The 23,400-nt window shown below is 50.5% G+C and overlaps 1 protein-coding gene across 6 annotated transcripts; it reads right to left on the bottom strand.

Moving 5' to 3' along the window:
* Nucleotides 1–1,555: 1,555 nt before the first annotated feature.
* LOC146599466 (very long-chain acyl-CoA dehydrogenase, mitochondrial-like) lies at nucleotides 1,556–23,129 on the bottom strand. 6 transcript variants are annotated; one of them, XM_085298655.1, is made up of 20 exons: nucleotides 22,845–23,129; nucleotides 21,643–21,788; nucleotides 17,019–17,082; nucleotides 16,537–16,609; nucleotides 16,109–16,173; nucleotides 15,257–15,391; nucleotides 14,589–14,733; nucleotides 13,927–14,056; nucleotides 13,506–13,628; nucleotides 11,816–12,014; nucleotides 10,052–10,156; nucleotides 9,154–9,240; nucleotides 8,501–8,563; nucleotides 8,247–8,348; nucleotides 7,229–7,326; nucleotides 6,501–6,573; nucleotides 4,838–4,910; nucleotides 4,153–4,225; nucleotides 3,597–3,672; nucleotides 1,556–1,764 (listed from the first exon to the last, which is right to left on the bottom strand). In XM_085298655.1, exons 3-20 carry the CDS (start codon nucleotides 17,055–17,057, stop codon nucleotides 1,627–1,629), a joined length of 1,797 nt encoding a protein of 598 aa, XP_085154781.1. In that variant the 5' UTR covers nucleotides 17,058–17,082; nucleotides 21,643–21,788; nucleotides 22,845–23,129; the 3' UTR covers nucleotides 1,556–1,626. The 6 variants fall into 6 exon arrangements, with proteins under 6 accessions (XP_085154781.1, XP_085154780.1, XP_085154782.1 ...); XM_085298654.1 differs by lacking the exons at nucleotides 21,643–21,788; nucleotides 22,845–23,129 and adding exons at nucleotides 18,167–18,280; nucleotides 18,371–18,397; XM_085298656.1 differs by lacking the exon at nucleotides 22,845–23,129 and having other exon boundaries at nucleotides 21,643–21,906.
* Nucleotides 23,130–23,400: the final 271 nt, after the last annotated feature.

Below are 23,400 nucleotides of genomic sequence, written 5' to 3'. Positions count from 1 at the left end.
CCTCGGAGCACAGCACAGGGCTCCTGGGTGCCGGCTGGCATCACCGGCCAGCGGTCGTAGCCCGCACTGGGGCACACCGTGGCTACGGGGGCCCTGGTGGGGCAGCCTGCGGCAGGAGCTGGTGAGCACAGAGTAAGCGTGGTGCCCACGTGGGCTTACTCCGCTCCTGGCCTGGGCGGGCAGGGAGCAACTGCAAAGCAAGAGCTTTATTTGCCTTTTAGGRGACCTTTGGAATAGTTACAATGATGGCCAGCAACATCTGCATGGTGCTTCTTCAACGTGTGCCTCAAACCACCGACTGGTCCACGTTACAGGTAGCTGGGGTACACGGTGGGGATTAAATAGCAGGAGGCATCGCAGGCTTGTCTTAGGAGCTGCAAGAACTTTTGACACTTTTCCTTCTAGATTTTAAAATCTCATTACAAGTGAAAGATGCAATTAAATCTGAGCTGACCTGACAGTTCTTCCAACAGGTGCCCAGCAAATGAATTTGACAGCAGTGCAGTCATCTGTGAAAGCAGCCGGTCCCATGAGTTATGCAAGGAGAGTTGAGTAACAGACAGGATGCTCTGTGCATTTAATTACATTTTCTTTTAATCTAATCTCTGTTCAGGCTTTCACCCTTTCTATGCCTTTTTTACACTGCTCCCCATGGCTTACTCGTACATGCACAAACATGCTCTGAGCCTCTGACTGCACAAACAACTTCAAGAGCCACAAGCAGCTCCACTTCTGCCCCTCTTACAGAGCACTCACTGGGTCCCGGGGATGATGCTGCATCATCTAACCCACAYAGCAACGGTAGCCGGGGGTGAGGAGCCTGAGGAAGCCCAGCTTCCTCACACGCTGTGGTCCTCCATCCCCCTGGCAGCCCCAGCACCCAGCTGGGCAGCACGCAGAGGCTCTCCCCAGCACATGACTCCCTCAGCAGTTTGGTTGCCACTATGTGTGCATCCATCAAGCTCTAAGAGCCTGGCTTTAGACTGGCTGCTCACGTTAACATCAAAGGAAGCTGCAGAACCTCTGTGAAGTCCCACATTCATCTGAACCTCTTGCAATATAAACAGGTTAGAAATCAGAACTGTTGATGCATGTCCTGACCTGAACTGTACAAATGGCATCATACCATCCACTGCAGAGGTGAGATCCCCACACACACAGCCATCCAGCAAGCTCAGCTTTTCTCCTGACCTAGGCTGTGTCTGTACTGGAAAAGCACCAGGAAGGAAAGCATTGCAGAACAGCTAGGCTTGACCCTAGGATAGTATTTGGCCTGTGCGTATGCAGGCAGGCACATGAAGGTGTGCCTGCTTGACTGTGCGGCCACATCTACCATCCAAGCAYAGAGCATTCTCCTAGGGGACACTGCAAGGACTCCTTGGCTGCAGTGGCAGCATTTTACCTTTAAATGGAGTGGCCCCTTTTCACTCCACTGGGAGAGGAGCCAGCAAGAGGCGACACTCCCTGAGCCACAGCAAGAGGGGGGGGTGGCCTGTGGGGTGGGCTTTGCTGTAGCTGTCAGCTCCCTCATAACTAGTACCAATACCAGTGGAAGTAAATTAATAGCAATTTATTATGTCCTAGCAGGAGTCGCAGTGGTTCGCTCTAACCCAAGGCAGGATCCCTTCAGAAGCCAAGTGGGTGTGTCGTGTAGACCCCCTTGTTCTGCACCACCGCATGCGATATGAGCTTCATGTTGCTGCAAGATTCATTCCACGTAGACGACTTCACTGCTCTCAAATTTGCCTKCACTCGCTCATACGCCTGCATTGGACAAAGACATGCCATTACCAATTAGTTATGGAACCACTGACCACCTCGTCCTCATGTMGTCAGCTGAGGAAACTTCACAGGACCCAGGGAAAGATGCAGCGTTCAGCCTTCAGTGCTGGCACCAAAAATCACAGACTGTGGCTGCAGCAGCTGTGCAGAGAGCCCCAGCCCCTGTGTCAGTGGCCACTCACTCCACTTGGCTGCTGCCAGCATGATCCCCCAGCCCTCACCCCAGACATTGCTCATTAACACACTGTTCCCATCCTACTGCCAGCACCACCTGGAGGGCCTGCCCCAGCAGGCAGAGCTGCTTCCACAGAGGGGCCTGAGGGATCCCAACTGGTCTACATCATCCCAGGGCTGCATAGTCCAAGCTGTGCTCAGGCAGCCTTATCATACAGTCATAGAATGGTAAGGTTGGAAGGGACCTCTGGAGATCATCTAGTCCAACCTTCAGCATAGCCCACACAGGAATTGAACCCGCAACCTTGGCATTAGCAGCACCACGCTCTAACCAACTGAGCTAAACCTGCCCCCTARTATGGCTGCAAAGGATGGCTGCTGCAGGGCCCAGCACCCTGGGGAAGGAGTTACCCAAAAGGCCATCCCAGGGCCTGCCTGAAGCAGGGGTGGCGGGTGTTAAGGGAACTGCACAAGCGCTAAGGCACTGCACGCGTTGAAGCACAAACGACCAGAGCTGACAGCCAAGCTCGCTACTGGGCTGCTGGGACCTGTTTCCAAGTGAGGGCTGGTTGCACCCTCTCCAGGGGCACATTTTAGGGCTCTGTCTGACCACAACGAGAAGTACCGAGGTATCTGCTGTTCACAGATTAGAGCGGAGAAGACTCAGACACCTACATCTGAGTCCCTACTCAGGGCCATGAGGTCAGGACACATTCACCAGCCATCTCTTCTCCAGCACTGCCAAGAGTCTCCTGCCTGTCATCCTAGCTCAGCTCCAGCATAGACCAGGGCTCTCCTCAAGGTCCATCCTGTATGTCATTAGCTGGCACTAGGATTGTGCTTGTGAGCAGCCCACCTTTAATACACACCAGAGCAAGGGTTCAGGGAAAGGCATAACCATATAATCCTCCTAATCATGGGGTGGGGAAAAATCTCCATCTGCTAAGCCGTTCGTACCCTAGAGCAAAGGAGTGGAGGCACATCAAAGGGCAGGAAGCTGGAGCAGAAGTGGAAACACAGGAAGGAGGAGAGCCAGGGGAGAACTGGGGAAAGGGGGGGGCATGAGACATGCTGTGAGCACTTCACGCAAGAATGAAGCCTCCTACATATTTCTGGATGATGAGGCAGCTGCAAGGCAAGAGTACAGGCTACATGCACAGCACACGGAGCGTGAAGTGGTGCAGGGGTATGGAGGAACAAGGCAGTACCATCTACAAAGCACATATGAAGTGTGTATGGGCTGAGGCAGCCTGAACAAATGGTGAGGTGGCACTGAGGGGCAAAGTATATATGGGGTGAGGCAGCACTGGCTACCCAGYGTATCCTAGGGGGTTGTAGGAGAGGTAAGAGTGGGTACAGGGACCATACAGGGTGTGTGTGGGTTGAGGCAGCACTGAGCACATGGTAGATATGGTATAAACAGCACTGGATTAAGGTCACACGGTACACATGCGTGGTKAAGGAGTGCTGGGTACACGACATATGCAGTGCATGGAAAGGTGCCTGAATCCCATGGGCCAAACACAGGCACGGGTCCCTCTAGGATCAGGCAGCACAGGCATGGGTCAGCTGCCTAGTGACAAAGCCACCAAGAAGCCATAGCAAATGGAGCAACTCAACCTGCTCTGCTCCATGCCCACCTCGTGACACCACGTCCGGCACAGGAGTTTCTCATGTTCTGCAGACGCCCGTTTCAGAGATAAGGCTCGGCTGGCCCTAGGGAGAGGATGTAACTGCAGTGAGTGCTACCAGCAAAGAAAACTCCCTTGATAGAAAAAGCTGGAGCTGAAGATAAAATCCAGTCAGCTGAAGGCTGGGACAGGGCAGAGCCACTCTACCCATGAAGATCTATATGCATCTACAACCATCACTTAGCGCAGGTGAGATTCTCCCATTACACACTCCAAGCCAGCCTCAAGTCAGCTGCTGGGACCTCGGTAAAAGAGGAGTTTTAGCTGGCTGGGCCTGGGTAGGATCTGGCTTTCAAAGGAAATGCTGTCTCTCCAGCATCCTGACCCCAGTGCTGCTGCCCTGCTCCCTGCTGCACATTACCTCAGGCTCCCCCCCCCCCCCCAGCCTTCAGTGGCAGAAGGTCCTAAAAGCTCTCCTTGCCAGAAGACCATCAAGGCAGCTGCCTGGCAGGGAGTTCCTTCCCCTCTCAAAATAGCATCTCCCCCCTCCACCTCCCTTGCRCACCTGGAGAGCACCACAGCCATGGCGTACATGTCTATCGCAGCATCAGCCACACGCTTCAGGTGGAACTGCTTATCTGGGAACAGAGACTGTGATGAGCTGGGGCAGATGTGCTGGCTTCTCTGGCAGTCACTGCAGAGTAGATGCATGGCCACAGCTGCTGTGGGGTAAGAAGGTGCCAAGCACTCCTGGGAGCAGGGTCTGCTGTCACTCCCTGTGCCTGCCACTGCAAAGGCTGAGGATGCCGCTGCAGTGCCAGCAGGGCACAGAGACATCAGACCTGGGCTCAGCCATGCTGGGTGCTGCACAGGCACACAGAGAAGCGGTTCCCACCGGTGCCTGCCCTGCTGAGCCTTGCAGGCTCCAGGCCAGCACAGGGTGCAGCGTCCTATGATGCCAAAACAGCATGAAGCTAATACTGGCCTCCAAGAGTCATATCTGCATCCCTGAGGGTCAGCATTCAGAGCCAGGCCAGTGGAGGAACACAAGCCAAGCTATGAAAGCAGCAAGGGAAAAACAGCGGGGAAAGAGGGGAAGTAGGATGAGAGGTAGCAACMCAAGGTCTCAGGAATGCTGCCACTTGTGGAGCTCAGCCCGTTCTGACATGGCACCCAGCTGCAGGGCCCACAGCTCACAGCCTGATGGCAGAGCAGAGGTGGGATTTCAACAGCTGCAGAGAAGCACYCACCTGTCAGCCTGGTGCCAAACTTCAGCAGGAGGCTCTCTACAGCTTCTCCCAGCAGGTCAACAGCCTTCGTCAGCTTTAAAGTARAGAGAGAGGTAACACAGAGCTTTCTGTGGAAGAAAGCTGCGACAGGGCAGCAGCCAAGGCAAGYAGGCTGTGCACTGGCCTCAGGGAAGGATATCCAGCAGCTGATGACGGGCTAGACCCCAGGCACCAGCAGCTCTGCACCTTCTAAGGGGTTGAAAGGCAGCTGGAGGGAGCCTTGATCTCAATCCAGTGATGAGATCAGGTCCAGGCCTCAACATTACACCTAGGACAGCCTCAAAACTGCCCAAACTCTCCTCCCCTCTGGCCCCGAGGCACTGCACGAAGGCCAGTGCTCTGGGTGCACCTTTTGCTTGTGCRACACCACCAGCTGCAGCACATGACCAGCTCCCTGGGACTCACCTGCCCAGGGCTCCCTGCCTGTCCCCGTGAGGATGTTTTCATCTCGGGACATTGTCTAACATGCTGTAGGTGACCTTGCTGAGCACGGGGGTTGGACTAGATGATCTCCAGAGGTCCCTTCCAACCTTACTGATTCTATGATTCTATGATTTTGCCAGATTGGGGCACTGACACTAGCTCTGACAAACTGCAGGAAAATCCACCCTGCACATTCAGCAGCCCCCTCTGACACGCAGGAAAGATCTCTGTGGTGGTTACACTTGGCAGCTTTCCAAATCACTTCAGGTAGTTCAGGGAACTTTTTCAGTAAATTTGCCCAAAGTGTAATGTATTCACTCATTATTGCCAGTATTTGGTTACCTGAATATTGTGTTCTCGGGGGAGACAAGATGCACAGCTACCATAGATTGCGCTGTCTTCCCCCCAGACACTTATGGGGGAAAGAGCTCCTGGTTTCAGAGGGGAGCAGCACTCAAGTTTTGAGGTTCAAGTTTAAAGTGAGCTGAACAGAAGGTGTGTWTGAAGGTATCTTCTGCATCAGGAAAAGCTGCTCATGGCAAACAGTCTGACAATTCATCTGTGTGTTAGGACCATCAGCCCAGGTCCTGGGGAAAGGTGCCCCTGACTCTGCGGGTCCAACACCAGGACCTGAAAGGCAGCAGGCCCAAAGGCTGGGTCACTCAGGCCTGGCAGCACTGAGGGTCTTGGGCACAGCAGCACAAGTAGCTTGTTTCTGCTTACAAGTTGCAGCTTGTATGACCTACCAAAAGCCCCATTTCCTTTGGAGGAGAGAGGAAAACAACAAAAATGAACTTGTAGGAGAAAAGCCAGAGAAAGGGAGGGAAGGGGGGGATTTTCCTCTGTTTCTAGGAGTGGCAGAAAATGCTTTGAGACCTGTTCWTGCAAAATGGTGTAAAATTACAGTTATGACACCTAAGGAAATAAACAAATCCTGGAAGCTTGAAATGGCCTGTAGGATATGGGGCCTCAGTCCAAGGCAAACGCACAAAAGATGTTATGTTTCACATATATATATATACAATTAGTGAGTAGCCCTACAACCTGGAAATTATCTGAATATATATCCAAAACATAAGAAACTAAAGAAAGATTTAAGAAACTGTAAAACTAAAAGAGTTATTGTTATTATTTAAGGTATGAGCCCTGCAGCACAGGAACAACAGCTGTTCTAGCTTGGYTCTGAGGAAGGCTCTCCTACCTGGACTGCACTGCTGTCGAGGTCTGAATGAACAAGTCCCTGGAGAGAGAAGCCAGAATAGATCCCTACTTTTCTGAAAGTAGAAAAAAGAAATAGAAAAAAGAAAAACAAAGAGGTGCAAAACAGAGMGCAGAACAAGTCTCTGTAGACAAAACTACACTGTAGAGCCACATCTGAATCAGCAACAAAACATTGGCCCTGGAGCATGTCAGCCCTGTGCACATGCTCACCATAAAAACTGGCGTTAAAACAGTGAACTTAATCTTGGCTCCTCAGTATGTCCCAGAGTGTCCCACACCAAGGTCAGCCTAATACTAGAAAGGTCAAACTTTTTATCATTTTGCTGCCCCGTTATCACACAACGCGCACTAGGTGCCAAGCACGGCATGCATGCGGCCTGATCTTGTTCTCGCTGACAACAGTGACAAARCATGTAGCAGGAGGAGGCAAGGCTGGACTTCTCCAACAGACACAGGAGCAGATCCTACGCTCTCTAATTCCATGCTCTTGCAGACTACCGAAGGCCGTGTGTCTGTGAACGTTAACCCCAACTGAAGTGCCTCCAGAGGCAGCATCTCTGGCAGAGCAGCTCCCTCTGGTGCTGCACCTTGGTGTGCTCCAGCTCTGCTCTCCAGGACACTTCTCACGCCTTCCCGCAGGTATCTCAGTGCCCCAGCTAAGCCAGGCTCACCGGGACAGCAGGGCCCACAGGCATCCCCAGAGCTTACCGCTTTGTTCTCCATCCAACTTCTCTGAGGATAGCGTGCACATTCCCTAGTGGGCTCATGATGCTTTTTTGCAGTTTTTTTAAGCAGCCTCCAGCATACTGCAACATATTTCAAATACTTTAAAGAATGTCATTTAGCGTATCGGACAGTTCCTTCTGCACAGGGACTCTGCTCTCCTGGAGGAGGCGCTATGATCAGTTCATGGCATTACCAKGTCTGTCAAATGGATGCCCCAGTAAGACCATTTAAAACCTATTTTCTGCAACTTAAACAAGTGTCAGAACCTTAGTGCAGGAGTGCATTAATGCAGTTACACTCTTAAATCACATTTGCTATGACCTACATACAGCCTATATATTCCTCATGATATGTTTTTAAAATGTGCTGGTAACAATAGCTTGACTTGCTGAAAAAGAAAACAGAATCTATCACATTAAAAAAGGAGAGAYCATCTCTTAGAGATTAGGTCATTGTCCATGTACAAGCAGAACAATTTATATTCACAAAAGCCCATGCAAAGTTTTTTGCTTTTATATTGATGATCTGGGATTCAGAAGACATGGAAAAAGATAGGGCAGTAGATGTCAGAGTTGGCGTTCAAACGTGCCCWTCAAACCAGGTCTGCGTGTTGCACCGTGTGCTGCTGTCCAGATGTGGTMTCCAGGAGGCTGGCCTCCCTCGTGTGAGCTCAGCGTATTCACATTAACACTTCTCCGCTTTCACGGGCACAAGTGTAGCTATGTTGTAACACAGACTCCAGCAGGACACTGCTTTCTGCCAGCTCTGGGGTGCGTCCTTGAGCTGTGACAGCTGCTCCGTGCAGGCGGGACCCGCAGCCCTTCCYGCCAGGCTGGCTCAGGCACCCATGGACTCCTGGCCACTGTGCCAGTGCCAGCCACAGCGAGACCTAGAGCACCTACCCCTCCCAGGAAAACCCTCCCCACTGCGGCTGGAGCACCTACAGTCTTCTGGGAGGGAAACTCCCCCCCCTCCCCCGAGGTCATTTCTGGGTCTTTACCTGAACACCTGTCAGTGCCACAAACAGCCGGAGGATGTCGTTGGTGCCCTCAAAGATGCGGAAAACCCTCAGGTCCCTCAGGATCTTCTCAATGCCTGCTTCCTGCAAAAAGGGAGGTGTTCCAAAGCAGGATCTGCTGGCTGCCCCAGTCATGGCAAGGCAGGGACACAAAGCACTAGGCACTACTGACCACAGAGCTTCACGCAGTGCCCTTCAGTCTCCCCTCCCCTGGTTGGCAGCCCATGTTCCTTTACCTGCATGTATCCCATTCCTCCAAGGACCTGGATGGCCTCATCTGTGACATGCCAGGCTGCTTCCTAGAYGTAAAAACATCACAAAGCAACATGGGAACATATCCCACTTGGATGTAGCCACTGGAAGCCTTCACCACAACAGCTCTGCTTTTGCTCCCTCTTTACATCTCTGTCCACGCGTAGTACCACCTGGCAAATGTGTCAGGCAATACTGGAGTACTATTATGTTACTAGCACCAAGCAGTTCTCCTGGGACAGCCAGAGAAAGCCTTTGGCCTGCATTTTCACCCGAGCTGGGCCATGGTCAGCACAAAGAGAAGCAGGGCTGGAGCTCAGGGCTGCAGGACATCCCAGGAGCTCCGTGAAGAGGCAGCATACTAGGAGCAGTAAACCACCTGGTCAAGGAGGGWGCTGCCCTTCGCCTTCAGAGTAACAGCTCCAGCCAAGGCTCAGGCCAGTGGGACCCCATAGACCTCACACCCTCAGAGAGAGCAGGCATGCAGAGATACTGAGCCCATGTCATGACCCACCCCAGGGGGAAGCAGGCCACTGCAAGGCCCTGGAGCTTGGCTTCGCCATGACAGGCTGCAGCAGAAGGCAGTGCTCAGGCTCCATCAGTGGAGATGTGATATGCTGTCATTAAAAGCACTTACCGAAGCAAAAATCTTGCTGATAGCAGCTTCCAGYTTGTAATCAGTCACCTTCATGTCCATGTTGGCACTCAGCACATAGGCCATTGACTGCAGAGGAGCTGCTGGTCAGGTCATGTCTGTGACAAGGACATCTCTCCACCCCTCACCTTCTCCACCCAGTGTCACAGCCCATCAGACTCCTGCAGCATTACTGCCCCCATGCAGCCCCTGCAGCCTGGCCCAGAGAGAACCTGCTCCTATCTCCAGCACTTCCAGGCGTGTAGCAGGCAGCATGGCCCTCCAAGGGAGCACCCACCAGCCCTGATAACTCTGGAGCTTTTTCATCCTGCCCTGACCTGGGTGGCAGTTCTTGCTCCACACTGGGCAGCAGACACTTTGGCACACAGTCCTCACCTTCCTTTAGTGTAGATGGTCACAGCCAAGCTCAGAAGACCCAGCACTTCCTTGTGATTAGGAGACACAGCCTGAAGGTCTCCTATCCACACACCAAACTGGGCCAGCCTTGATGAGGTGCAGGAGATAATGACACTTGCTTAAGCACTGTGGCAGCAGGTAAAAGGAGCCTGAGCGTGCCAGGCTACAAGCTTTTATCCACTCTTGTCCCTGCATGGTCTGATCATGTGCCATCACTCATCAGAATTTCAGTTAATTTATGCTTCTAGGGATTGCTTGCTTTCTCAGGCTCCCAGGTGAAAACCACATGTGCAGGGATGCTTGATTTGGGGAGAGGAGCTTGTTGCATTTAGGTCAGATAAGGATGTTTACTCTGATCTCAGACTACTTCCAGGATGACTCAGTTTCCCACACCAAGGTTTGCCCTCGCTGGGGAAGGCACCGCTGTGCACAGCTGAGCAGTGTTGGCCTCTGCTAATCCAGAGGAGGCTGAAGAATTTCTCACCTCTGTGACATAGTGCAGCATGGCCATCCGGGCAATTTTCTCCTGAATAGCCCCGTAGTTGCTTATCTTGTCTCCAAACTGTGTGCGGTTAGCAGCATGGTCTGCCTAGTGTTACAGAACAGTAGGTTACCGCAGTGAGAGAAAGGAAGAGGGAGGAGATGCAGGGCTCACTGAAAGAGGAATTWTATCAGGACACACAGCTGCCTGATCTGAACGTGTATTTCCATCTGAACCAGTGCTGTGCTGTCCACACTAACAGGGCTTGGAGGCAACCTGGCCTTTCCCTCCTGGAGCTTGTGAGTTCCCCCTTGCTTGTTTTTCTGATTTCTGCCAGAACTCTTAGGGTTCTCTCTTCTGGTTCAAGTCACCAAAGGTGCAAGGACCCAAGACAGTAAATTAAACTGAGGTAGGGAAATGTCCTGACACACTTTTCCACTACGCCAGCCCGTGAATTCCACCCCTCTTCCCTGAACTCCCTAATCTCACACCATACACGAGAGGGAATTTTAAGAATCTCTGTTCTGAAGGACCAAGTCACACCACTCAACACAGGCTGCAGATCACAAATACACAGGCATATGTGTTTGGCTTTGCCCATGAATAGCTGCACTGAAGCCGCTGAGTCTGAGCACATGTGCCTCACACTAAAACACAGGCCTAAGTGTTTTCTACACACCGGTTTACTTTACATAGAAAATAAATAACAAATTCAGTGGTCAATGTTCTAACTTTGTTTCAATACCTAGTTACACTCTGAGATGGCACAGAGATACCATTCATATGAGTTTGAATCAAATAAGTTAGGAGACTTCAGGAAATATTAGTTTAGACAGTGTTAAAGGTGCTTTTATCTACACTCCACTCTCTAGAGATACTATCCAGGCATGTATTTCAGGGTAAAGAGACTTGGGGTGAGACAACAGATGCTTTATTCAATTACCTTGAATGTTTCTGAAAACGCATTTGTGACTGTCAYGCCTTGCATGCCCAGCCATAATTATTCAGGCACAATATTTTTTACCCCTGGAACAGAGCAAAAGCGTCCCAAGCCAGATGGACGCACAAGAACTTCCAACAGTCATGGGAACTTCCTCAGGATGGGAGCCTGGGACTGACTCGGAGTCTGTAAGTGCCCATGTGCAGACAGAGCTGGAAACCAGCTCTTGGCCCTTGAAATTGCCTGCAGGCAGGGGGAGCCAGATAGAACAGGAGCAGGACCCRGGATGTGCTAAGGTGCCGAACCTGCCTCCTGCAACATCACAAGCTGGTTTCCTGCTCCTACTCACTTGCAGGTAAGTAGTGGTAGCCTGGTACAGCTGTCCCCAAAGCTTGAAGGAACCAGGCAGCTCAGATGTGGGTGTGGAAAAGGGTCAAAGGAGCGAAAACCAGGTCAAGATTGGCATTATAGGGCACAGACACAGTCTTAGTACCTCACTTGTCAATAAAGACGTGCAGCAAGAAAATAGGTGTAGAAAAGGCTTAAGTCTGAGACATAGTGTAGAGGCTGAGWGTGTGGCAGGGAGAAGAGGATGGAGAAGCGCTTCCTGTGTGCRCACAGAGTTGGCAGTAAACCTCCATGCAAGTAAAAGCACCTGCCAGCACCATCTCCACACCAGTGCTGACCTCGAGAAAACTCAGTCCTGGAGTCCGTGGATGGGACTGACAGACCACTGCCCCCACCTAATGACACAGTCACACATCTCCTCTAAGCCACCTTCTACCACAGCCATTGCACTACCTAATCTCTAAGTAAGAGTAACTTACGGCTTTGACGATCACTCCTCGCATGGTCCCAGCCAGGGCAGACGCCATCCCAAAACGGCCATTATTCAGTATGTTCATTGCCACCTTGAAGCCTTTCCCGAGTCCCCCCAGCAGATTTTCTGCAGGCACTTTCACGTTATCAAAGTGAACCTCAGTTGTATTGGAGCATTTGATCCCCATCTTCTTCTCTGGAGGGCCACTAACAAAAAAAAGGAAGAACACAGAGCAAAAGCCCTTAGCTGGTTTCAGTTTGGCAGTTTTCCTTGAACATGTGCATTTTTTGCATGCTGTTTTGCATGAACAATTTTGGTATTTGTACAGGTATACCGGGGTGCCTAGTATGGATGAGAGGGAGTGGGACACAGACATTTGCAGCTGCACAGCAACGATTGCATCAGCTGGCCTTGGAGGCTGCCTCAAGACACATTCAGACGTGGAACTGTAGGGCTGGCGGGACAAGAATCTCTTTCACCTCCCAGTAAAGCTGCACCAGCCATTGCCCACAGACAGGCCTGCAGTGGCAGCGTGGGAGGTGGCTTCTTGTCCTCCTTGAGGCCAGGAGGAATGAAAGGGCTCTGCTCCCTGCAGATCCCATGTGCAGGGCCTGGATGCCTGCCAGGCTGAGCGCACAGCTGCTAGGGGTACGCAGAAGTGCAAGTAGGAGAGTTACTGCACGGCTTCCAATAGACAGAGTAGCAGTATAGCCTTACTCCAAACACCCACTGGATGTCTCCAATGAGACACTGGGACTGCCACGTTCCTCCCTGCAGTAAGTGATGGAGGTGCACGGCCTTAGCATCCTGCATTCCCTATGCCTATTCCCTCTCTTGTTAGTCATGCTTCTTGGAGCAAACAGCTGCAGCCTGCAAGGGCTGGGGGTTACATGTCATTAGGAGTAGAAAACGAATGTGCTCTGCTGAGCACAGAATGGCTGAGCACCTCTGAGCAGCTGGAAATCAGGTAGGAAATGCAAGGACACGAGGTGCTGGCAGTCTGCTRACTGATTGTCATAGTAACTCTGGTTAAAGTCTCACCAGAAAAGTAACTTCTTATACAGCACTTGACCTCCTAAGGTGACATGTACCACCAGCACCTCGTGAAAGCACGATCACTCTGTCAGGAAGGCCCTAAAGATACGCAGTAAAAGATTACATAGAGCCTCCTACAAGCCACAGTTCAAGGTGACTTGGCATGTGCTCGTTGAGTGATGGTTAACTTTAGTGCAGCCAAAGTAAAAACAGCACAACAGTGTTAATGTCTGCCCTCAATGCTGGTATCTTCTTCCCCAAGGCTGTAAAAGTTCAGAGAACTTTATAAAGCCACTTTTAGCAGCTTTCACAGGGAAGACTAGAGATAGACACCATTTTCTGTTCTACCAAAAAAAAAAAAAAAAAAAAAATCAGCCTACAGAAACACAAAGAGCTAATGGGTATTCTGACATTTACAAGAACAAAACAGTCAAACAGCATTGCATAGTGATGCTTACTATTTACCTTTTTTAAAAAAAGTTCTTTCTAGCATGGACAGGATAGTGACACAGATGGATTGGTTGGTAAGGGAGCTTAGCACAGGCAGAGTGATTTGTTCAGGACATTTAGCAAACCAGTGTCAGTGACAGGATCAGAACTGCTGGATCTCAGTCCTTGATGGAGGTCTTTATGTCATGCCATTAAAACAGACCAGCTCTTACCTGGTTACTCCCCCAAATGCTCGCTCTACGATGAAAGCAGAAATTCTTTCTTTTATTTCGCCAGTTTCTACCTTTATTGGTGTCTTGGCAAACACAGTGAAGACCTCAGCTATCCCTCCATTACTGCAACACAAAGTGGACAGCAAAGCAGTGAACACTTCCTCTGAGTAGCCTATGTATCATTGTATTGGTTCTTTTCTCTCTTTTCCTCTGATTTTGTGATTCTGTGGCCTGCTTGTACATCATGCAAATTTTGTTTTATAATGGAAAACAGCAACAAAAACAATTAGTCTGTGTACAGTTGACTACAGACTATCAAACTAGGCTACCAGAGAAACAGAAGCTGTCTGGCCTAGACTGAGTTAAGAGTTAGTTGAGGACTGGGAAAATCCTGCCTGAGAAATCCTGTCCCAGGCCTCACCTGATCCAGATCTTCTCTCCATTGAGGGTGTAGAACTTGCCACAGGGGCTGAGGTCGGCCACCGTCCGGATGGAGGCTGCGTCTGAGCCGCTGGAGGGCTCCGTCAGGCAGAAGGCAGCTGTGGTCTCCCCTACAAAAGAGGGGGCAGCCAGCTGGGTGCAGGCTGCGGGGTACCCAGCTGTGGCAGAGCACAGTGCGCCCCATGCACCCTGCCTTCGGGCTGGGCTGCGGACAGCATAGCAGGCACTCAAGAATGACTGAGTGCATGTGACAGGGACAGCACAGCGCCTGGCCAGCACAGCACCACAAGTCCTTCAGCAGACGTTTCTCAGCATGCCTGCTTGTCTGCACAGCCCAACAGCCTGACTCAAGGCCCGATTCAGAACAGGCCCCGAAGGCAAGTCCCCCCCATGTCCACACCAACCTCCAGCAAACACTGGGCCACCTCAGCCAGGGTAGCAGGGCAGCCCGTGGTGCAAGCCAGTGTCACCTACAGCACCTGGGCTGACGGCTCCCCTGACGGTGCCAGGCATGGTCACAGCACATCCCCACCAGCAGGAGATGCAAGTGCAGCTTTTTTGCTGCAAGCCCAGCTTGTTTGCAGCAAGCCATCTGTCTGGCAGCCCCCAGCAGCAAATGACCATGCCCACTGAGCGCCCTACCGGAGGCGAGCTTGGGCAGGTACTTCTCCTTCTGGCTCGGGGTCCCAAAGAGCAGGATGCCCTTAAAGCCAATGGACTGATGTGCTCCGAGGATGATGCCCACACCAAGATCATGCAGTCCCACTACCTCCACTATGCGAGCGTACTGCAGGGAGAAATGGAGGCAACTGTTAGCCTGGTCAGGGAGGGGTTGTGTGGCATGGCTGTATGCTCCGATAGTGGCACCTGTCCACGTCCACACAGCAGGAGGGCTGGCAGGGTGCAGCACAACGCTGCAGGGACAGCAGAGATGGCAGGAAARCATGGGCTTGGGTGGGTCAGGAGGTTGGAGGTTCCCTGCGGACAAGCACACAGAGTACAGGGCGGCAGCAGCAGCGTGATGGTGCAGTGTCACCACATAGAGGCCTCCATCACACACCATTACCATGCTCCTGACTGTCCTCACACCCTGTCTATCAGTGCAYCAAGGGCTGCAGGCCAGGAGAAGAGAGAACAAAGGTGAGGAGAGCTCACCCAGCACTGTCTAGWCAGGTGAAAGGTGCCCCCAACCCTAAGCTGCAGATCTGGACTCCATTGCTGCCATTGCAGACCTGGAATTGGCCTGCTGTCCCATCTACCCCCAAAAGGCAGACCCTACTGCACAAGGCCCAAGCCAGCAGGCTCTTTACCTGGCTGTTCTTCAGTCCAGTGCCTCCCAGCTCCTCTGGCACCTGCAGTCCAAAGGCTCCTAGGTCTTTCAGCCCTGCCAAGGTAGCCTCCTCAATAGACTCCAGCTTCTCATTTGCAGCAGGATTGTTAACCTCCTTCAAGTAACCAGACAGGATGAGTGAGAGGCTGATACCCCTCATTCCTCAGAAAGGACGYGTTAGGGGAGGATCTCCAGTTCTAGCAGGAAGGGAGGCACTGCCAGCAGTAGTGCCAAGATACTGCAGCCAGTCCCACACACCGTGTATCAATGAGGGGCTGCAGGGGCAAGCCTGAGTGTCGCAGGGTGACCATGTCCTCCCTTCCCAGTTCCTCCCTTCTCCTTGCATTCCCTTGTGGCTCAGAAGACAACTTATGCAAAGCCCTCCACTGCTACCTTCTGCTCACTCACAGGCCACAAGGACTCAAGGACTCCACAGTCTGGCTCAGACCATTGGGACAGGCTAAAACAAATGCTATGGTTATCAGAGACACTTAGTAAAATAGCAACAGTGAGGAAGCCCTTATGTGTGTGTGCACACACATGTAAAATTATATGGGAATGTGTGCGTGTAAGAGTATGTGCAAGCACGTGCATATGTGAGTACACATGCTCATGTATATAAGCATATGTGTGCATATGCCTATTTTCACATATGCAAAAGTACATGCTTCCATCTGTAGATATGCATGTATAAGTGCAGTTATGTACATGCATATTTGYACGCCTGTGCGTGCATGCACACACATGACTGCACAGATATGGACACATACACAGGTGTGTCCAAGTGTCAGGATATCTTCACATGCCTGCAGAGATGGAGGATACCACTGACCTCAAAGAAGCGAGTGCAGGGATCTAGCAAGGCTCGCAGGGACTGTGTTTCCTCCTCTGTGAGAGCTGAAGGAGAATGGCCTCATTAGAAAGATATCCCTTAGCCTCACTACTTTGTCCAGCACTTGACTTTGCCAAGTGAGGAGAATACCGATGTGCTTGACRGTGAGTCAGCGGCACAGCGAGAGCAGTGGGCAAGTGCCTTATACTTTGGCGGTTGCCTTAAGGGGCCCCTGCCAATAGCTGTTTGCATCATCTCATCCTTTTCCTAGGGGACAGCTGTTCTGATCATCAGTGTATGGACCCGGCAGCCCAGCCGTGCACCCACATCCGAATGTCAGTCCTGCACCCTGCCCACTACATAACTGCTTGAGTCAGTGACACTTGAGGGCAAATGGTACCAGCTCCAAATGCATGAATATAACTCACCTGAGGGGAAAGGGAAAACATTGTCAGGTATGAGCTGCCCATTGAAAATATTTCTGACAAAGGAAGTGGATTCCTAGAAGAGAAAACAGGTGGTGACAAGGCAGTGGCAAAACTCTGCCCTTACAGAGGGGATGACTGAAGTCAGGAGACAGCAGTGCAAAGCAGGAGACCTAGAGGCATGTGACTGCACAGGGAGCCCTGCTAGGGAGCAGCTGCAGAGCCCTGGCTCCCTGCCTCGGGTCCCAACAGCACGTGGTGAGGCAGAGTACATGGCAAGGATGCTGTTGTCTCCTGTCCCCATGGAAAGGTTCTGTGTGTCCCCAGGTGTCCCCTCCTGTTCCCAGAATCACCCGTCAGCTGCTCTGATTGACGCTCTGCTTCCAGCATGTGCAGTGTCAAGGACACCCTGGAGCCTTCTGGACAAGGCCCCAGAGGGAGAGGTGGACTCCTCTCCACCAGACAAATGCCCACCCCTGACTTACCATCTCCACATCACTGGAATATCCTGCTCTTTGGTGCATTACACAGCACGGCAGTGACGGCAGCCTGCAGAGAGAGCGAGCCACAGTGATTTGTGCAATGGTCCTTCCCCGGGAGCTGCATCAGTCTCCAGGGCTATCTGTGTCGGCCTGGAGGGCGCACGCCTGCGCCTGGCCAGGCACCCCACACCCTGCGGGCATGCCAAAGGCTCCCTGGGAGCACTGACAGCACCCCGCTCCGTGGCGTTTCTCATCTACGTGTCTGGGAGAGCTTGCACAAAACCAGGCTCCTAGGCACTTTCATCAAGTAGTATTTTACTGTAAAAATACATAGAAACGTTGAAAATTTAATAGCCATTCAAGAGCCCTGTCTGTGCCAATAGAGATATTGTTAATTAACGTCAGACCGGTCACTAAAGATATCTTTTTTGTTGCAGTAGGGACTTTGGCAACCACATTAAAATACTTCATTGCTACAAATAATAAAGCTGCGAGTAACTTCCATTAAGATGTCCTGCCCCCTCCCTCGTTTTAGCTTGTAAAATAGGTGTTATACCAGAGAATTGCTAAATATATTGAGGTGTCAAGAAAACTGTTCCTGCAAAAGAAAATCTGCCAGACTATTTCTGAGTTGCAGGTGACTAGATGTGCTCTCACTGTTTGCTGGGGCTGATGAGGACCAGGAAACTGCTAGGCATTTGGTGAAATCTCATCTGCCAGGTCTTGCTCAAGAAAGAGCTCCCATAYAAGCAGCCAAGGCCCCTGATATGACATGCTTGAGGAGCGGATAACCTTGTGCCAGGCTGGCTTGGAACAGGCAGGCACAAAAAGCATGAAAATTTCAGATTCTTTCTCCACGTTGATTCCTTGGGGCTGGAGCCTGCCCRGTGGCAGGGGTTCCTGCATGACAAATCATCTGATAATGATCTGCATTATCAGAAAAGAGACCAGAAAAGTACTTCCCTGACCACATCTGTTGGATCAAAACACAAACAGCTTCTCTATTAAGGACAGAAAAAAGCAATACTGCAAATCCAGAGGAAATAGAGCAGGCAAAGACCCACTGCTGCATGCATTAMGCACTGTGGGGCAAACCCCCCTGAGGGAAGTGAATTGCTACATGGTCGCTCTATCACACGTGGTAACAGTACCTGAACGCTGGCTTGGCCAGGTACTGTGCCCAGAGCTGCCTTCTGCAGCCAAGCTGCAGTCTAGATCTGATCAGGTGAAGCATTTCGCCTCAAAGAYGATGCTCAGCTCACGTCCTTGGTGGGGAGAGAAAAACAATGAAGGTAAGAAAACAGGCATGGAGCGCCTACAACGAAACCATTCTGTTCTCTCCAGAACGCACGTACATCCAAACAAGCCCTCCTTTGTCCAGCCCAACGCACAGAGCACCTGGGGYGTCCAAGCAGCCACTCACACCAGGAGGGCAGCGGAGGTGCCCGCAGCGCAGGCTGGCAGTGGGTGCTGGAACCTCGCGGTGCCGCCGGCGGCACTGTGATGCCACAGGCCGCATTATTGCCAGCTCTGCCGCAGTGGCTGAGGCGAGCAGGGTGGAAGCCAGACATACTGGTAAGGGAGAAAAAAAAGCAGAAGCCGAACAAGGAAGCAGCTGCGAGGGACACCCAGTCCAGCCTGCTCGGAACCTGGTAACTGGCAGCAGCCCAGACCAAACAGTTTCAAGAAATTCATATTCAAGATACTCAGTTAACAGGGTTTCATGCACGACTGATGCCATTTGCTGATGGCAAATCCCCCTTCTGCGGTCACTTGCAACAGAAGACAAGCTCACACAATACAAATGTCCCATAAGCAGCGCTCTGTTAGACCAGAGCAAGCAATAAGGTACACACGCTGCTTACTGCATTATTTGGCTTGCTCTTGCAGTTGTAGACGTGGACAGTCTCCCATGCGGCACTGTTCATACTTGCTCTGCAGGTCTGACAGTGCTTGTGGAAGGGGAGACCATGAAGCCACTCTGCAAGGCATAACCAGGACAAGGGAGGTGCTGGGCAGGACAACACCAAACACAAAGTGAACACTGAGCATAGAGACGGTCRAACTCCAGATTTGCTCATTGAAACTGAAGAACCCAAAACTTCAGAGGGACACATTTTTACTGCACTTCATGCAGTGCCAGAGTGGGTTAGCACTCCAAAAATGTGTTTCACTTCCTAAAAAAGATGCTGCTTCCTTCCTAAAAAAAAAAGGGGGGGGGGGGGAGGAGACAGACCAGTGTGGAGTGCCTGAGTCCCATTCAAGTGTGCAGTAACAGATTACAGAGGGGCAGCAGCCATTAATTTGCAAYAGYATGAGGAGCTGGTGGGAGGTTCCTGGCCCAAAGGGGAACTGAGGCTGTTTTGGCTGCCCCAACTCTCAGAAGCAGTTCTATGCCCCTTGATGCCCCAAAGAGCTGATACTTTCAGCCAGTACCGCTGTATGAATCCCTGCAGCACGCAATGTGCTAACAAATCAGCACATGTCCATCGCTACATCCTGAATAATGATTTGCGGAGCTAGTTCGTTATTAAGACATGCACACCAATAAGAGCATGAAGGAGATTTGTGTACAAGCTTGCASAGCAGCTTTGTGCCTCCTGATATGCCTCCCACATGGCTAAACTATTATTTCACATGACTGTTTTTAGATAAAGACACAGCTCTTACCCCAGAACAAGTGGCTGAGGAAGAACACAACATGGCKCTCTATCAGTAGCATCCCTGTGGCTCTTCCAGCACTGCTGAGAACAAATCAACTGTATCTGGCTTGAGGCCAAACACTGGGGGTGGAGCTAGCTCTGTTACAAATTCTTACACTGTTTGCAGGTCTCTTTAATCCCCAGAGTGCTCAGGCTGCTAGCTGAGAAACTTCCTGGCATTGGTTTGGGCTTGTTTCTAGTACAGTTCTCAGCTCTGTTGTTGCAAAACAGTAGCTAGAAAGACAGGTTGTGCTGCTATTTACACAAAAATCATGGTGTTCAGGGAGGTGCCTCCAAGCTAGAGAGATAAAATCATCCTGTATTTCCTAGGTCTTGAAGCTTCTAAAATGTTAAATGAAACTCACGTTTCAGGGTACACTGGATGGCACCATTGCAGAGCTGCATCACAGAGCTGGTAAGCCCACCTGGGACGATCAGTCTCCTGGCAGAGTTCCCTGCAGAAGCGGAGAGCTCACGAAAGTGCTCTGCTCCCATACTCTCCCCTTTCTGTTGGCAGAGCTGCTGGGCCAGCATCCCTCTGTACAAAGCAGAGACTCAGCAGTGTTTTTGGCCTCCTGTGCCTCTCATGAAGATTTTTAGTACACCTTTCTAGTCTTCACTTGATATGTTTAACAATTAACACTTTTTTTTCCCAGTTGATAGCATCGATAGAACTCTGATATCTTCTCAAAGTGCAACACCTAAATGAATTGGTGTGTGGTAGGAGCAGCAGCACTTTTTTCCTTTTTCTCCTCTTTTAAACCAACAATCCCAGCTAGCAGGATAAGCAGGTAGGACGGCACATGCACATCATTGTGAAATCCTAACCCATGTTTCACTGTTCAGTGCTGGTCACCGTCAGATCACATTAACACCTTTGTCTAACCCAGWCAGTCTTTCAAACCGAATGTTGCATTCCCACCATGTGCCAGGTTACACATACAGGAGGCCAGGCAGAGCTTAGCTGCACTTCTGCCCTGGCTGGGATCAGCAAGGCAGCAGCAGAGTGCTTTGTACAGCCTGCACAGCACCAAGCTTGAGCACTCAAAAACACAACTGAAGTGGAAAGACTGAGAACTGGTGCTCTTCAGTCAGGACTGAGAATGGTCTTCAGCTATGTAAAAAGCAGCTATAAAGTGAAAGAACAGGCTCCTGTCTGTATTCCCTGCTGTGGACAAGGTGCAAGAGACATGATGACAGCGAGCCCTGGCAGAGGTGGGGGGCGGGGGCAGCTGGTCTGAGAGGTGCTGGAGTCCCCAGAGATCTTCAGAAGCGAGAAGAACACCACTGAGACAGCAGATATAAGACCAATGCTGACTTGGGGCTGAGAAGAGTTGCCTCACATGATCTTCTGTGGTCTTCCCATGCTGTTTCTTGCAACCACCACTGTATATGAAGCTACTGCTATCACTGACCTCCTTTCCCAATAGCATGTCTTGCAGCAACACAGGTCAAGGCTAGACATGCAGTAAGTGCTTCCCAGGAAGCTGAACAAAATCTTTGGACAGCAGAAGCTTGAACTCATGTTCTCAAATCTTAGACTAGCAYCTAACTTCTCCACCCCTGGTGTCAAAGCAACAGGCTAGGGTGTGTTGGCACTGTCTACTGAGTCAGTCACTTGGCCAGAAAAAGGATTATCAGCTAGTTTAGGCCCTCTATGCAGAGGAGACCAACTGATTTGCTGCTACTCCYCGCCCCCCCTTTTTTTGGCCAGCACTCAGTAACCAGTCAGCACACACAGGGCCATCACTTGGAAACATATGGAAATAYTCTGACTGGCAACATGCAACATTAGCTAAGAGAAACTGCATTCTGTTTCCTGCAAACCTTTCTCCAAATGGTGATTCTTCCCTGTAAGCAGACTATATAGCAGTAGTTCCCAAAAATATTACACAGTTCATATTCGATATAGTATGCTTACTGACCAGTTCTGCAACTGCTTAAGCTCCTCAGCTTCATCAGGATTTTTCTATGATTTCATCTTCATTTCATCTAGAATTTCAGCCATTCATGGCAGTGACAGTGGTAAAGTCTTTCAAGGCCCAGAGGGGGAAGCACACATCTTCATTTTCTGTGTAGTTTAATGTACAGATAAATACATCTAAGATTATCAATAWGGGATCTCCACGGCAACATCTTTCTTCCTTTGTCTACATATATCACCTGCCTGATGTTAACCACTTCCTCTGCAGCTCTTGCCACTTAGAAAAACTTCTAGTTTCTCTTAGCTTTTAGAGATGATCTTTATTCCCTTCACTTGCAATAAATATATTTCCTTCTAAGTTCATCCTTCCTTTGCTTTCTGTGGTGTTTTCAGGTTGAGGCTAAACCAAGAACTACAGGTGCTATGAAGTAGGGACACATACTGGGACATGTCAGGACAGAGAGAACCTGAAGCTATTTGCAGGACCCAGGCAGACTCACAGTGCTCGCTTGGGTGGCCCCTTGCTGTGTTAAGTTGAACCACAGCAAACTCTGCACATAGAGAACCATTTCCTAGTGCCACCATACAGATTCTTCCTGACCTGAAAGGGAAAACAGTCACTTTACAAAGGCTAAAGGATGCACGAAGCAGCTGTACCAGGCTGTCTGCCAAGGCATTGGAGGAACATGCAGAAAAAGGCAGGACATTCCTGTGGCCTCTGCAGTTGTTCTTTCAAAGGAAAGCCAGAGATGCCTCTGACATCCCACCTCCTCCCAGGATGCCACAGTGAGAGTGAGCAAAGGCACTTTGGTGGACTGCCTTGGGATGTGGCTTAGTTTCCTTCCATCTCCCCACCATCCCCCAACTTTGAAGGTCACTCTCAAATAAAATTGAGTTTTCTTCTCGCTCTTACTTATCAGCAAGACATAGTCTGCCCTCAATGCCTGCACTAATGCTACTTTAYAGTGTGAAACAAGGGCAAATCTGCCTCAGGGATCAGATTTCAAAACTGCACTGACACTACCGGCTAGTGAAGCAACCCCAGCAGGTCTGTTCAAAGCCTAGGTGTAGTTGTAGCACAACCAAGCAGATTCAAGCTCCTTCAGCTCAGTTWACTTCTGGACTGACCACAGTCCTGCTGCAGAGTCTTCCCTGACATCAGGGCCAAATTCAATACAGACAGCTGTACCTAACATAACCCACCATGGAAACATGAAGATTACTGAAGGTGTGAGTGATGGGAAGACACTCATCATCCACTGGCAGAAGTCAGATCGGTCTCCTCTGTGCACAGGCATTTTGGTCGCACAAATTAATGAGCATCTAATAAGGTCAAAAGACGTAGGAGTGGAATGCTCTGAAGAATGCAATTCTTGGCATAAACATTGCTTTTTTCTTTTTACGGTTAAATGCCAYAGCATTACAGAAGCTGAATGTTCAGCTGAAACAGCAGGAGATGGAAATTACCCACTGGAATCCTCTGGATACTGGGGTTTACTATTTGGAATTTAGTCTCCTAACAGGAAAGTAACCAATTATTTTTACAAAAAACAAAAAAAACAAACAAACAACAACAACAAAAAAAAACGAAGTAACCAAGTTATTGAGAGATCAAAGTACAAATGGAATAAGAGAAAAAGCTTATCTGCCCTTGCACAGGGCTCTCCCACACCTCTCACCTGCAGCCCCACAACAAGACCAAAACCCAGTTTTCACAGAATACTGAACAGCTGCTGAAAGTTCAAGATGGGAATGGACC

Source organism: Rhea americana, unplaced genomic scaffold (genome assembly GCF_003343005.1).
Source record: "Rhea americana isolate MKP2758 unplaced genomic scaffold, rheAme1 scaffold_14, whole genome shotgun sequence".
NCBI classification, from domain to species: Eukaryota; Metazoa; Chordata; class Aves; order Rheiformes; family Rheidae; genus Rhea; species Rhea americana.
The sequence above is the reverse complement of the archived record's forward strand: the minus strand, read 5'-3'. Positions and strand labels throughout refer to the sequence as shown.